Source organism: Urocitellus parryii, chromosome 10 (assembly GCF_045843805.1).
Source record: "Urocitellus parryii isolate mUroPar1 chromosome 10, mUroPar1.hap1, whole genome shotgun sequence".
NCBI classification, from domain to species: Eukaryota; Metazoa; Chordata; class Mammalia; order Rodentia; family Sciuridae; genus Urocitellus; species Urocitellus parryii.
Genome location: NC_135540.1, coordinates 23,701,641 through 23,718,084, shown reverse-complemented (window position 1 = coordinate 23,718,084; position 16,444 = coordinate 23,701,641). Strand labels below are relative to the sequence as shown.

Below are 16,444 nucleotides of genomic sequence, written 5' to 3'. Positions count from 1 at the left end.
GGGGGCCCCCAAGATATGTTTAACTTTTTATTGCAGAAAAAATACGTTTCTTATCTCGATTACCCCATAAATATGAATCTGGTTTCATGTTAGAGTCATAGAATAATCTTTAAAACTGAAGGGCCATTGAGTGCCATTTGTGAATAACATCCACAGTTTCGGCCCAGCCCTATCATCTGTCACTGCACAATGTCATCTCAGCTGGGCAACTCTGGCAATATTGCAGCAGGCTATTGTTTATGGAGAAAGCTAATATTAGGAGGAGATGTGATAAGAATGCTTTTTAAAAAACTAATTGAATGCTATCTGCTTTTTGGCACTAGTGTCTTGTATCTCTCTGTAGTTTATCGCTTTAGAGTCCTTTATTCAGTCTTTTTATAAAATCCCATTATTTAAAAATTGAGGGCAGAGCGATGGCATGTAAGGAGCTTTATATATGAGCCCGATGCTCAGTGATAACCCTTTCTCCTCTACTACTCAACAAACTCTACTTTATTGAAAAACATGGGCAAACCTACAGAAAGTATTGAAATGTGAGTCATAATCTAAAGTTCACTTCTAATACTTGCCAGATTTTTATCATAATTTTTACATAGGAAAAACTAAATTCAGAAAGTGGGAAAACATTCTGAAGGTGGGGTGGGAATATTTCTATTAAATCAGGCTCAGAATTTTTTTCAGCTGATTTCACTTATAAAGTGGTTACAATATCCCCAAACAAGAAAAAAAAATAGATGGACAGATACATGATTAAAAAGACAGAGTCAAATATCACTTGTAGAATCAAGGTTTTCACTGTTTGGCTGTTTCATGGTTTACTGTGTTGGAAATTTTTCATAACAAATCATTCGAAACACAAAATATTCAAATATTGCTCTGGCTCCGTCAGTGAAGAGGGAATGGACATTTGTTTGTTTCATCCAATGATTATTTCATTTCCAAGTTTAAATAATCTGGCAGCATGTTTGCTGAGGAAATTCCATACTTCCATCTGAATATGAGGAAACATGAATTTGGAGGAAGAATCTATAAATCAAATTACAGTATGTAAAAAAACCCCACAATTGGTAGTAAGAAAGTAGCAATGGGAATTGTGTTTTTGCAAAAGGTTCAGGAAGAAACCAAAGTATAAAAAGTGCCTGTTCTTCATTCCATAGAATTAAATTAAATTAAACTGACAAACCATAAAACTAATACTGAAAATAAAATTTGAGAGTAGCAATTGTTGACTTAGTTTTTATTTTTTATTTTTATTTTTTTTTTACAAAAACATTTCCAATTCCCAGCCATCCAGACACCAAAAAATGGGAACTAACTTACTTGTGGGGATGAGGACTCTCTGTTGTGTTAGGCTTCTCTGGCTTAGCCATGGCGTTCTGGGACTTGGATATAGTTTTGATGTCTCTGCCTCCTCCCCTCCTTCTGTAGGGAAAGAGGACGAGGATGAGAGCAGAAGTATCAGATGGCCTGTAGGCGCCCATCTATGTAGTAGCACAAATACCAGCTGAATGTATTTTTGATCAGGTACAAAGAAACAAATGGCTGTTGGTTTTTCCAAATGTTGTTTACCCTCCTGATATTCTTCCCAACTCCCATCATGTATAAATATGTATGGTATTTATTTTAGTGTGCAGCTGAGAACAAACGAAGCAAGGTACTCTGGTACCAATATGAAGTTATTGAGCTTTTAAACTGAATGGATTTGGGACTAACTTAATGGCTAGTTTTAGGACAAATTTTGCTGAAATAGAATATCCAAAAAGATTTTTAAAATGAGTGGGAAGGGAGGCAGAGAAAAAGAGGTGTTTCTTAGTACTCAAACTTTGCATGAAATTTTGTGGCAGAGCATGGGACTGGGGATGATTTTGGCCTCTGTTTTTAAATATGTCTAGACATCTAATTTTCAAGCAAATGTCAACTATCAGGCAACAGCATATACACCCTTTTTGAAACAAAATATTCAGAGCAAGGGTTAAGAAGCAATAACAGCAGAAGCGAAGGATGGAAAGGGGTATTTTACCAGGGGTAAAAAGTATGTGGAAAATGAATAAAGGAGGGTTTAAGAGCTTGATATTAGCGCATCCTAGTTCAGATACACCAGGGAATGGAAGTGGCGAGAGGGAAGGAAGGAAGGAATAAAGGGAAGGAAGGAATAAAGGAAAGGAAGGAATCTTTTAGTCAGAAACTTCATTGTTGAAAATGTCTTAAATAAAAATCTGAACATTCTGCTTCCAGAATTTTCTGTTTCTTTTAAAACAATTTTAACACTTCTAAACTACAACCAAAGGTTGTGGTAGGCTTGGCTGTCAGAATGATTATTTTTTAAGTTTTAAAGTTTTTCTTTAGTTGTAGATGGACACAATACCTTTATTTATTTCTATGCGGTGCTGAGCATGGAACAGAGTGCCCTACACGTGCAAGTCTTGCGCTCTACCATTGAGCTACAACCCCAGCCCCTGTCAAAATGATTTTCAAAGATGGCTTTGGAGTAGTGAACAAGGGGATTGGGGTGATGAAGATGGATTACGTTTTAGTCCACTTTGTGTTGCTGTAAGAGCATATCTGACACTGGATAATTTACAAAGTAAAGAAATAATATACTCCTCACAGTTCCGGAGCTGGGAAGACCAAGAATGAGGGGACAGATCTGGGAAGAGCCTTCTTGCTGCATCATATCATGGCAGAGGGCATCATATGACAAGGTGAAGCTTACAGGACAACCTAGTTTCACGGCAAAGCTACCCCTGGACTAAGTAGCCCATTCCCTCAATAATGACATTAATGTATCCATGAGAATGGATTATTTCTGACACCTCTAAAGTTCACACCTCCTAGTTCCCCAGCAGACTGGCAACTGAGTTTCATCATGAGCTTTGGAGAGACATTCAAATCACAGCAGACTGAAATGCACCAGGAGGCAAAACTAAGACCCAACGGCGCTTCAATCTCTGAAAGGCATCGGCTGCCAGAACTTCCGTCAACCAGCAGTAATACAATTTAAACAGCACATACTTTATCAGCCAAGGCTCAGTGAGGGTAATGAAATGCACACCATAATGTTAAGAAAAAATAAGGATTTGATAGAAGTTATTTTAAAGCATTGCTGGAGGGCTGACGGCGATTGGGTTTCAGGACAGAACAATGGAAGGCTGATCCACCAAGATCCTTACCTACAGTCTGCTGCTGCTGTGACTGCTGCTGGTCACCCAGGAATCCAGGTAACCGGCCTTGGAACACTGCAGCAAGACAAACTCACTTTTTCTAGACCTTGCCAGAAAGAACTGAAATACCGATGGGGAGTGGGGCAGAAAAATGGTCTCCACCTCATTTCTGTCTTCTGGATGTTGTGTTAAGTGCAGCTAATGGGCAGAAGGTAGTGTTACTACCCAAGTCTTAGTTGCAGGGGCATCTTATAAATATAGTTGCTCTTTTAAAACAGAGCAACTATATTTATAAGATTTAATTTAATTTAATTTCTGGCTACTTTAGGTCTAAGAAAGATTGAAAGGGAGAGTTATCCCATAATACCCACTACAGACCCAATATCCAGGAACAGAAAATATCTGCCAATACTTGTATAGTTATTTTGCATTTCAATTACTGGACCATTTAGTAAATAAAGTTGTTCTTTTAATTTTTTTAAAAGAGCAACTATATTTATAAGATGCCCCTGCAACTAAGACTTGGGTAGTAACTACCTTCTGTCCATTAGTTTATATAAAATGTAAACATATATCTGAATTATTTATACAAGTAATTAATATTCAGAGAAGTAAATTTTACTGATAGTAAAATAGTACTGATAGTACATTTTACTGATAGTTTAGATTTCAATCTTGATCTTGCAACTCATTAAAAATGTGGTCTTGGGGCTAGGGTTGTGGCTCAGTGGTAGAGTGCTTGCCTTGTGTGGGTGAGACACTGGGGTTTGATCCTCAGCACCACATAAAAATAAATAAATAAAATGAAGGTATTGTGCCCATCTAAAACTAAAAAAATATATATTTTAAAAAAGAATATGGTCTTTTCTATCAGTTACGTAACTTGTGTAAATCTTAGTTTTTTCATCCTTAAAATGAGAATTATAAGAGTAACATCTCATAAACTCAGTGACAAGAATGGATGAGAAAATAGATGTAAAGTGCTTATGTAATGTGATTAATTCTTTCTGTTTTGTTGCTGAGGTCATTTGTGTTGCTTGTTGGACTCAGGCACTTCACTACCACGGCTTAAGTTTGAATCTGGTTATGGAATTTACTAAAAATATCACTATGAGAAATTTACTTAAAATTTCTATGCCTCGGTTTTCTTATATGAAAACTTGAGATTATAATGCTGTTATATTGAAATGTGATTAAGAAATGAATAAAATAATTCATACAAAATTTTAATAGTGTCTGCACAACATAAAATCCAAGATATTTTTAAAAACATTTTAAATTTAGCTGGGTACAGTGGTGCACACCTGTAATCCCAGCAACTTGGAAAGCTGAGATGGGAGGATCACAAGTTCAAGGCCATCCTTTGCAACTTAGCTGGACTCTGTCTCTAAATAAAAAATGAAAAGATCTGGGCATATAGCTCAGTGGTAGAGCATCCCTGTGTTCCATCTGTGTACTACCAGAAACCAAGTTAAAGTTAGTTACTGAATTTACTTTACCAATATCAGTCGAGTCAACTTTTAATTTTTTCTTGGAAATTTTAAGAACAAAGATATAGTTTTTGCATCCTTTTGCTGTTTATTCTATTTTATAGACACAGATTACATTATAAATTATCTCAGGCTAATCCCAGCAGCTTGGAAAGATGAGGCAGGAGAATGTCGAGTTCATAACTCAGCCTCAGCCAAAGTGAGGCACTAAGCAACTCAGTGAGACCCTGCTCACGTTTGTGATGATACCAATGTAAACGAACCTATTTTACTTCTAGGCACATAAAAGTATAGCACAATTATGTACAACATGGTTTATATATTTACTGTACTATACTTTGATTATTATTTTAGAGTGAACTACTGTTTTAAAAACCAACTCTAAAACACTATTCCTGTTATACCAACAGCAGCTTCATATATCTTTTTATTTTATTTTTTACTTTTGCACAGAAATTATTCCAAGTAGACATTTACTATTTTCTATTTCAAACATTATTTCCCTGTGTCATTTGTATTTTGTGAATTTGTATTCTCACCAATTAGGATGACTTTTAAAATTTTTTATTTATATATAACAGAAGAATGCATTACAATTCTTATTATATGTACAGAGCTGAATTTTTCCTATCTCTGATTGTATACATAGTATACTCACACCAATTCGTGTCTTCATACATGCACTTTGGATAATAATGATCATCACATTAAAAATATGGAACACTTCATGAATTTGCATGTCATCCTTGCTCAAGGGCCATGCTAATCTTCTTTATATGGTTCCAATTTTAGTATACGTGCTGCCGAAGTGAGCACGTATGTATCTTGTATTTATGGAATCTCTTTTTTTGTTTGTTTATTTATTTATTTATTTATTTATTGGTTGTTCACAACATTACAAAGCTCTTGACATATCATATTTCATACATTAGATTGAAGTGGGTTATGAACTCCCAATTTTACCCCAAATGCAGATTGCAGAATCACGTCGGTTACACATCCACAATTTTACATAATGCCCTATTAGTAATTGTTGTATTCTGCTACCTTTCCTATCCCCTATTATCCCCCCTCCCCTCCCCTCCCATCTTCTCTCTCTACCCCATGTATTGTAATTCATTTCTCTCCTTATTTATTTTCCCATTCCCCTCACAACCTTTTATATGTAATTTTGTATAGCAATGAGGGTCTCCCTTCATTTCCATGTAATTTCCTTTTCTCTTCCTTTCCCTCCCATCTCATGTCTCTGTTTAATCTTAGTCTTTTCTTCCTGCTCTTCCTCCCTCTTAATTGAATCAAAAGGCCACGTGGGATGATTGACCTGTGCCATCTAGGTTTGTGTAAGAAAAAGGAGAGTAAGGAAGTATCATGACAATAAAGATACTCTTAAGAAAGAATATGATGGGCTGGGGATGTAGCTCAGTTGGTAGAGTGTTTGCCTCACATGCACAAGGCCCTAAGTTCAATCCCCAGTACAAAAAGAAAAATAAAGAATATGAAATAAAAGATAAGTGACTTTGATTTTTTAAATTCTCAAAAATCTTCTATGGAAAAATATCATAAATAAATCTAAAAAAAATGATGGGAAGGGGAATTGCATGCTAGAAGATGGAGGTTTAATACAATGAACTATTTAAAATGAAAACAAGGAGATAATCTAAGAGCAAAATAGGCCAAAGAGGCAGAGAAACGATTCATAAAACCAAATCTACTGCTATCCAACATAAACTGAGATGCTCCAGGTCACTACCTATGGGAATACAGTGGGATCAACCCTTTTCACATTGGCACAAATTAAGCAAGGCAAGATAAAATAATAACTGCTATTGCTGGCTTGTCACACTGCTAGTAGCAATATGAATTTCATAGAATTTTAGAAAGCAACTTAGCAATATGTATGAAAAATAAATATACATATTTATTTTTAGTATCATGCATATACACTTTTGACTGCACTTCCACCTTGGGAATCTATCCCATGGAAATAAAAGCACTGCTAAATGAACAAAAAAGCTTATTTTAGCATTAATAGTAGTTTGAAAATGGGAACTAAGTAATTGTTAATGAGATTATGATCTATTCATCTCACAGAATATTATGTAGCACTTAAAATAATGAATTATATCTATATTTGTTGGTTTAGAGGGATTTCCATGAATAGTTCTGAAGTGAAAGAAGCAAAATGTGAATATGTCATTTCTGTTAAAATATAAGCATTTACATATTTACTGAATATTCCGTTATCTGTAAGACACTGTCCTCGGGATTAATACAGTGAGAGAAATAAATGAATTATCGGTGGTTTAAAGGTGTAACACATGCATAATTAAAGACAGACAACAATTTAATGTAGCATAAGAAAATCTCTCCTGATATTTGGCTTTGAAAATTCCAAGTGATAAAGAGAACATGAACTCATGCTCTGGATAGATGTTAAGAAAGTCCACATTTAAAGACATTTATTTTTTTTATTATTGTTTTCTTTTGGAAAGGTGCCTTATATATTTATGATGTGAACTTAAGCAAAATAGTTCTAATAAAAATGTATCTGTCTTTAAAAAAAAATGAGTGGCTTAGATGCTGCTTGATTTCCAATGAGTTATAACAGTTTTGAAATCCATGTGGGTCAATATTTCCTACTGCTTAGTGAAACTCATCACTCATAATAGTCTTAGTTTCTCGCAATAATGATGATGCTAGCAACAGGTACTAATGGAAAGAGAAATTGAGTTAACATAAGTACAGCACTCAACACAGTGCCTGACACTGAACCAAGTGTATTGAATGCCAGTTGTTATTCTGTCATTTCTATTTTGGAACAATTTAAATTTACAGATGACTTGAACCTAGTACAGAATTCCCTCGCCCAGTTTTCCTACTGATACCTTACATAATTGTGGTACTTGGGGTATATTATTATAAAAACTAAGGAACCAATATTTCCACATTGTGATTGAGCAAACTCTAGACTTTATTTGGATGCTACTAATTCTTCCACTCATGTCTTTTTTTCGCCCTTCAGGATGCGATCTCAAATACCACTTGTGTTCTCTTGGCTTGTCTTCTTGGGCTCCTTGTGTTCTTGCAGGTTCTTAGTATTTCCTTATTGATTCATGACCTTGACAGTTTTGAGAATTATTGGACAAGTATTTTGCAGAATGTTCTCAACGTGGGCTTGTTACGTGTTTTTCTCATGGATAAAATGGGGTTGCACAATATTTGAAAGAACATCGAGAAGCTAAGTGCCCTTTTCAGTACATCATCTCTACAGAAACTTGCTGTCAATATGAATTATGACTGATGATATTAACCTTGATCACCTGACCAAGGTAGTATGTGTCAGGTTTCTCTACTATAAATTCACACATGCCCTTTCTGCGAGTTGTTTTTGGGAAGCATGAAACTAAGTCTTTCCCATATCCAAAGGACAGAAAGGGGACAAAATTAAACTTTTCTTTCTGGATATGGAAGCATCTACATATATTATTAAGAATTATTATGTAATAAAGACTTTTTCCTCTCCTGTTTATCCAATCAAGTATTTACTAACATATGTTTATTTTACAATTTAAGTTATAATCTAATGCTACATTATTTTGTTATGAATATTCTTCAATTTTAGATATCTTTAGACATTGAGAGCTTTTCCAGGTTGGCTCTTCAGTCCCTTTGACATGCCCCAATCTTTTTTGGTCTTTTGAGTACTTCCTTACTTTCCATCACTACACATAGGAGCTTCTTGTATTAGCTCTCGCCAAACCCTAGAATCGTCCATTTCTTCAGTAGTCCTGGCTGCTTCTATTGGAAAGTGATATTTGGAAAACAAGATCGGTTCACTGGAGGATCTCATTGCTACCGACGGTGTCACTCATTCCTGGCACTGTTCCTCTATAACACAAACAATGCACATGCTTATATACACACATACACTTACACATCTGTGATTGTATATCCATCTGCATTTTGTCCTTAACCTCCAGTTTCTAACCAGAACTCATTTTGTGAAGTTACTTGGGTCAGTTTCTTTCTTTTTTCCATGCCTTTTATTGTGTTGCAATCACTTAGGATGAAACGTTCATTTCTTGGTATGTACAGTTTTATCCTTAAGTGTAGAACCATTTTTCCTGCTAGTAATCAGACTAACTTCTTTCTATAAGTGACATTTCTAAATTTTGTGTTTTTATGCTGCTCCTGTTATTTATATATTCCATCTATTTCATCCTCTATTTTTAATCTGTGCCTGGGCACCCATTCATAATAGACCTGCTCTCTCATTTCTTTCATCTACTGAGAGACATCCTGAATGCAATCTCCTCTCCTTGATGGACTCTTCTGTGCTATAAATCATTTCACCTGGACCTTGGGAGCCATTCACTGGCATCCATTCTTAATATCTGCTATGGTCCCAGTAGTTGAACGAATAGCTTCTTCTAATCAGTCAGCATTCTCAGAATTCCCAGGTACCCTCAGGACATTCAGTAATCTCAGTAGGTGTCCTCATACCACATTGCAATGCTATTTGTTTCCTATGGTTGCAGATCCTAAATACTGTTTCCCATATTGCTTAGCACTATATTGACCACATGGCTTTTTAAAGAAGAATGGAGCCCCTTTCAACAAAAGCTCCCTACTGCTAGATTCTCCCACTGACTCTAAGTGCTTTCCATCATTGAAGTTTCTATTTCCTACTCCTTGAGGGCAAGAGACAAGGGGATAAGAGGATGGGTTTGGTGGCACATGCCTATAATCCCAGCTACTTTCGAATTTGAGGCAGATGGATGGAATCCAAGCTCAGACAATTTTGCAAAACCCTGTCTCAAAAAAAAAAAAATCAAAAAGGATTGGAGATGTAACTCAGTGGTAGAATGCTCCTGGGTTCAATTCCCAGTAAACCACAAAACACACACACACACACACACACACACACACACACATATCCCAGAGACTGATCTTTTTTTCAGGTGCCCTTCAATGTCTTTCTTTTGTTCTCCCACCAATCTACTAGTTCAATACTTACTTCATTAAGTTGGAAAGGGTTCTCATCATCACACAATCTTCCTCACCATATGGCTCCATGTGCTGAGTTTTCCAGATTCTGGTTTCTTGGATCCCCAAAATACCATTCATTCTGAGCAAAGCCATACACTTCCAAGTGGAAGGCTTACTTTTGAAAGTATGGTTTTTTGCTTTTCTTTTTGTTTTTTAACTTCCTTCTTGAAATGCAGCTGTCTTCTGTGTTCTTGGATTTTTCTGCTTGAGGGACATGCATATATGGAATATTACAATTCGAATCATTTTAAATAGCTATGCTTTCCTTTTTTGCAAATTATCAAAGAACAATCTGATTATTTAAAATATTCTATTCGAGAATAGAATATTTATTAGCTGCTTATAATAATTTTCCTTGTTTTAAAATTGGTAAGCATCAGAGATTAGATGATTTATTTTCAGTCTTTAGGAAGCCATTAGTGTTACCTGAATATCAGAGTCAGGAGCTAAGAGCAGTGAGGATTTTAATGTTTCAAAACAATATCCAACTACATACCCCATACACACACACGCACACACACACACACACACACACACACGTAGAGAAATATATAGGCACAAAAATGGTCACAACCTCTGGTCTCTTGAAAGCAGTCCCAATAACCTCAGAAATATCTAGGAATTCTAGTCTATTTTGCATGTGCTCACAAATCCATCACTTTTGGTTGCAGCATAGAATTCCACAATTCCAGCCCCACACCACACCACACCACACCCTCCCCTGCCCTCTTGAGGTGTCTGCTGCTGTTACTCTGAAGCTTGGGAACCCTAGTGAAAATGTTTTGCTGTTTCTGTTCCAGCACCCGTCTAGACTCTTCCGTGGTGAAGTCACATGGATCTAAGACAACCTGCTGAGGGGAGAAGCCCCTTTCCTGTCCTTTGTACCACAGTTTTTTTTTGTTTTTTTTTTAATCCAGACCCTGATGTCCTGTGCGCTCAGCATCCCAGGACCTTGTGTGGGAGAATAACATTTTAGACATTTCTATTTATTCACTTGGGACCTTCCTCTCAAAGTAATACCCCCCCAGGATCTTCCAGAATCTTGCAGCTCCACTCTGCCCCCATCCCCACAAAAGGATTCTTGGTCTTTTGCAAAGGGATCCCTCAAGGATTTATTCTTTCATTGTTCTGGACATATCCCTTTCTGAAATTCTAAAGTAAACAACAGTTAGGTTCAAGCTTGGACCTTGCTCTGTATGAAAATCAATTGTAACTATTTGTTTACTCTCATTTGTCATTTAGAACTGGAGTTAGCTTTGTATTGACCATGACCATGACCATGTGCTACTGGTCAGGACCATGATACCATGTTAGGTAGTGCTTTCTTTTTTTTTTTTTTTTAACCTTTATTTCTATTTATTTATTTATTTTTATGTGGTGCTGAGGATCCAACCCAATGCCTCACACATGCCAGGCAAGTGTTCTACCACTGAGCCACAACCCCAGCCCAGGTAGTGCTTTCTTGTATTTTAAGATTAAATCACTAAGAAAAACACAATTATTGTGAGTTTTTGCTGTTTTATTTGTTGTTTCTGGATTAAGAAGTGGTGACCCAGAAAGGTCTCAGCTAATCACCCTTAGCATGCATCTAGACTCAACAAATACTCCATGCATTTTACACAATCTCTGATTGTTTTCTTTCCATGTTGCTTAACAAAGATTCATTTTGAAGTATTCACAAGAAGTAGTCAGTAGTGTAGAACAATGTACAACCTTGAGTAGACAGGCAAATTTGCATGCTAAATAATAAAATAAAATGGTGGATACGAAAATTTGTATCTAGTTTAAAAGAAAACAGCAAATTGCTTTTCAAATCTTTGAGGAAAAAAATCACATTTCTTAGAATATGATATATGTAATGCATATCAGCATGTTATCTATTTCATTTGAACATTTTCAAAAGTTCAATCCATTTCTTTTTTTAATTTATTTTAACGAGGTATATATTACAGCAAAATGCATTTTGATTCATTGTACACAATTGCAGCACAACTTTTCATTTATCTGCCTGTTGGCGATGTAGCATTGCACCCTATGTGCAGTCTTACCTGTATCTAGGGTAATGATGTCCATCTCATTCCACCATCTTTTCTGTCCCCATACCCTCCAAACCATTTCTTTAAATAATTGAATTGTAAACCAAAATATTTAATTGTTTTTTAACCATCTACTATTAAAATCACTTTCTACCACATATTCCAATCTAAAAAGTTGAAAATCCCTTAATGTTGTTATTTTTCACATAAATAATATTTTCTGCTGAAAATAAGAATAAGGAGGAATATCTGAAGCTAAATTATAATTCCAGTCACTACTAATATTTTGATATTAATATTTTACATGTTTTGCTGGGCATATAACTTTTTACAAACTGGGATCCCATTGTAGATACTATTTGGTAACCTGCTTTTCCATTTAAAAGTACACTGTAACACACTGGGTTTTAATAAAATACACTTCGGTGATATATTTTAAAGGTCTTGGTTGAAATTGCTTTCCTTTTAAGGGGTTTTTCATTTGTTCTTGGGGACCAACAAACTTTAGACTGGAAGTATTTTTGGACCACACAAGTGACATGAATTGGAACACCAAACCATGGGCCAGCTTTGGAGTCATGGTGCCTCTGCCCAGCCTTATGGAAACAGGCTTTTCTTGCTGTTCCCTTCATTGAAGTTTTTTCTTTTTCTTTTTCCCCCTGCTTTCTTCCCTCCCACTCTTTCTCCCCCAGGCCATCCTCCCACCTTTCCTGCCTTCTTTCCTTCCTCCTTCCTACTCTAGCCCTCGGTGTTGGTCTCATGCTAGACTCCCCCTTTGGGGGAACCCAGGTTTTATCTCCTGTCCCCGCTCCCCTCCCAAGACTGCAGCTCAGACATCCAGGGCTTAACAGAGAACCTAGGACTTAAAAAAAAAATGGCTTTGGCACTGAAATATCGACTAAGGTGACTGATTTCACTTTGTTTTTGGCCTCTGTGTTTTCTTTCCTCCCTGCCAGTTCAGCAATGAAGTTAAAGCACATCTAATATTTTATTCAGGATTGGACTTAATCAAAAGGATTGTTTTTTGAATCTATTCTGCCATATGACAGAAATGAAGGTCAAGAATATTTACTTTGAAAGATCATTTGAACTTGCATTTGTATTTTTCCAAAGATGAAGTGGTCTTTTACTGAACTTAAAAAAAATTTATGAAACAACAGATTAAACAATTGTTTAGTGAAATTTGAAAACCCTATATTAGAATGTCATAATATAGATAATACTACTACTATATTTTTAATATTTACAAAGCCTTAGATACATTTTTTAAATTCATAGATGATGATGATGATGATGATGATGATGATTTTCTTTTTCTAGAAATATTGGTTTACAGAAATATTGAGTCTAAAGTACAGTGTTTATCATTTACCTCCAAGGTTCCCCTATTTTTAATACCTTGAATTAGTATGCCACATTTGTAGGCAGTAGAAAAGACCATAAAGTATTATTGTACATGTATCTTTTGATGGATATTTTTGAATTCCTTCAAAAACTGCACAAGATAGATACTATGCCCATTTCAACAACAAGGAAACTTGAGATTATGTACTAAACCTAGATTCATTTACAAATGTGTAAGAATAAGAATGTGGATCATTATATTTATGTTTCTGTTGTAACTACATTGAGTAATCCTGAATTTTAGCTCTCTTCTGCCTGATTAAATATTCTTAGCACTGCATATTTTCAGAAAAATTCACAATAGGAAAATATTCTATACTAAGATCTCATCTCAAGATCTAACATGCTGCTATGCTCCTTGGCCCATGCCTGTAATCTCAGTGGCTCAGGAGGCTGAGACAGGAGGAAGGCGAGTTCAAAGCCAGCCTTAGCAATAGCAAGGTGCTAAACAACTCAGTGAGACCCTGTCTCTAAATAAAATACGAAGAAATAGGGTCAGGGATAGAGTGCCCATGAGTATAATCCCTGGTACCAAAAAAATAAAAATAAAAATCTAACCTGTTTATCTAGTGTAGCAACTAGATAAGGACCTGAATTGGTGGTTGCCTTTCCAATTATTATAATAGGAATAATTACTGAACTGATTATTTTTATAAGTTCTCTTAATATGAACTAATTTATTTTTAAAAAAATAAATGCTAGTGTGAATATTTAATGGAATATGTGATATTATGAGATACAGGTGGTAAAAGGATTATTATAGTGAAACACACATTCATCATCTACTTTTTTTCAAAGTATATCCACACAGTTATCCTTCCTTCAGTTTTGCAATTTGTAGCCACTGAGCTATAGTTCCCCATTTCCTATGCCTGACACCCCTAGTAACCACCATTTAGTTCTCTATCTACCTCTGTGTACTTAAACCTTTTCTAAAATTCCATAGCATAGGTGAGATCATGCAAGCTTTCCTTTCTGCACCTGGCTTATTTCACATGATATAATGTCTTCCAGTTTCTGCCTTATTTACACAGTGTTATGTTGTGGTAAGTAGGATCTCCTTTTGTAGTAATATCCCACGTTTCTTTATCCATTCATGCATTAACTCAGTACTTAGTTTTATTTTCACATCCCAGCAGTTTGCAAATAATGCTGTGGTAAACATGGAAGCACAAATTTTCATGAGGAGTTGAGTTCAATTTCTTTGAGTGTCTACTTGGAGGAGGGATTGCTGGGTCGTAGGGTAGCTCTACTTTTGACTTTTGTAGCAACCTCCTCACTGTTTACCATAAGGGCCGCACAGTCTACCTTCCTACCAGCAGTATCCAAGTTTGTCCTTCTCTCCACACCCTTGCCAACACTTATCTCTATGAACTTTTTGATTACAGCCATTCTTACAGATGTGATGGGACATTTCATAGTGATTTTAAGTTGAATTTCCTTGATGATTAATGATGCTGAGTAATTTTTCATATGCCTGGTAGTCATCGGTATGTCTTTTTTTGGAGTGATGCCTGTGCAAGTCCTTTGTTAATGTGACCTAAGTTAGTTGTATTGTTATAAGGCCTTGCTCTTCGTCTAAGAACTCTGCAGGTATAAATATGGCAAAAATGTCCTCGCCTTATAACCCATCAAGTCATTCATGCCCTTTTATTAAGGTGGATTCTTCTCTCAACCTTAACTGTTTTGGGGCAGTTGGCTATGTTTTTATTTAATAACAACTATAGGACCTGAACAGTGAAGATATACTACCCTGTCTAAAAATTATTGCTGTGCATAATGGTAGCAATGGTAAACATAAGACTTTCATTGCTTATTTGAAGTGTCATTTTTATAGATAAGAATGGACCAAATATAAGCAATCTATACAATTAGTGGTTTATGTTGATTCAAATATCAGTATCAGAACTGGTATAAATAATTTTTATAACAAAACATGATACATCTAACTTATTTCAAGTATTCTGTACATTGGTAGAACTCTGTTCCTGCTCTCCCCTCCTTCAGCTCTGGTCTAACAATAGCATTTCCCAAGTCTCTTGGCATGATCTATAGGTAATACAAAAAGACTGATCGAAATGTGCCCATGTCAAATTTTCAGCATGTTCTAGCACAACCATAATTAATTTTCTATAACATTCTAGTATTTCCAAAGCATAGTAAATTTCTTTTATATTCATGGAGCATTTATTAATGTAATTATATTTTTTTGTATTATAGTGAATCGACATCCAATACTCAGAAGAGCTAACATCCAGATTGTTGGAAAATTGGTGGCCAGATCGATAAGAGAAAGGAAAATGAGAGCATATTTTAAATCACGAGAAGTTTAATAAGGTTGAGAAGCAATTCAGTGCTGTTACTTATAATGGTTCAATCTGTCTATCCAAAAAGAAGGTTTACAGTGGCCATGGATGAATTTGGCATCAACAGGAAAAAAAAAAAAAACAAGCATTTTTGTACATGCAAAGAAGGACTTTGATGAGTTAGTCTGTAATTTCTAAATATCTTTGCCTGAACACTGCTTATTTTACCTTCTTCATAAACATCATGATAAAATGAAACTACATAGTGTCAAGTACTGCTTTCATCAGACTGAAATTTGTTTTGTTCTATTAACAATAAAGGCTCGGAAGAAACTTTAGAATTATTTTAAAAACTCATGATTCTGATATTAAATGCTGTTAGATTCATCTTTTTTATTCTTTAAAATGATAATTGGGTATTGTTTTACTAAAATATATATCAAAGGCTTTGTTTTTTAGCATACCTAGCATCACTTAAGTTTTTTAAATTTGCTTCTGAAACATGGGTTTGAAGCTATAGTAATTTTTAGCATGGCCAGAATATTATATTCCTTTACTCATTTCTTATTCTGAAGGGACACACTATCAATCTATCTTGCCTTCTGAGTTTACTTGCCTTGGGTCTAGAAAAACTTGACGCATAATGGCTAACACCAATTCCTTAAAAATATTGGAATTAATTTTATCCATCCATCCATTTATCCTCCACCCTCTATTTATGAATGAATTAAAGAAAGAAGAAAGGAACGATAGTTGAAGGAATAGAATCTCTGCACAGCGTAGAGACAAGGTGTGAATGGAAACGGGAACTGCATGACAGGTGTTCTATTTTTTTCAAAGTACTTATCCTTGATCTGTTACTTTTATGATAAATTCATTGGTTTTAAACAGACAGCTCTTTCAGGCTGCTTTCATGCTGGAGTTTACTGTAAGAATACATATGAAAGTTACTGAAACTAATCTTTAGAAAGTCAATTATAAGAATTATATAAATGTTA

At 35.4% G+C, this 16,444-nt stretch overlaps 1 protein-coding gene and 1 non-coding gene across 2 annotated transcripts in view; one reads left to right on the top strand and one right to left on the bottom strand.

The window, feature by feature from the left end:
* The window catches only part of LOC144257129 (IQ domain-containing protein M-like), a 185,725-nt gene extending 170,252 nt beyond the window's left edge, over positions 1–15,473 (top strand). The window contains exon 7 of the mRNA XM_077803104.1: positions 15,361–15,473. Coding sequence (XP_077659230.1) covers positions 15,361–15,473 — 113 coding nt within the window. The remainder of the gene's footprint in view (positions 1–15,360) is intronic.
* Positions 5,361–5,467, bottom strand: LOC113176316 (U6 spliceosomal RNA). The gene has a single exon (XR_003300054.1). It is a non-coding gene; the product is annotated as a U6 spliceosomal RNA (small nuclear RNA).
* Positions 15,474–16,444: the final 971 nt, after the last annotated feature.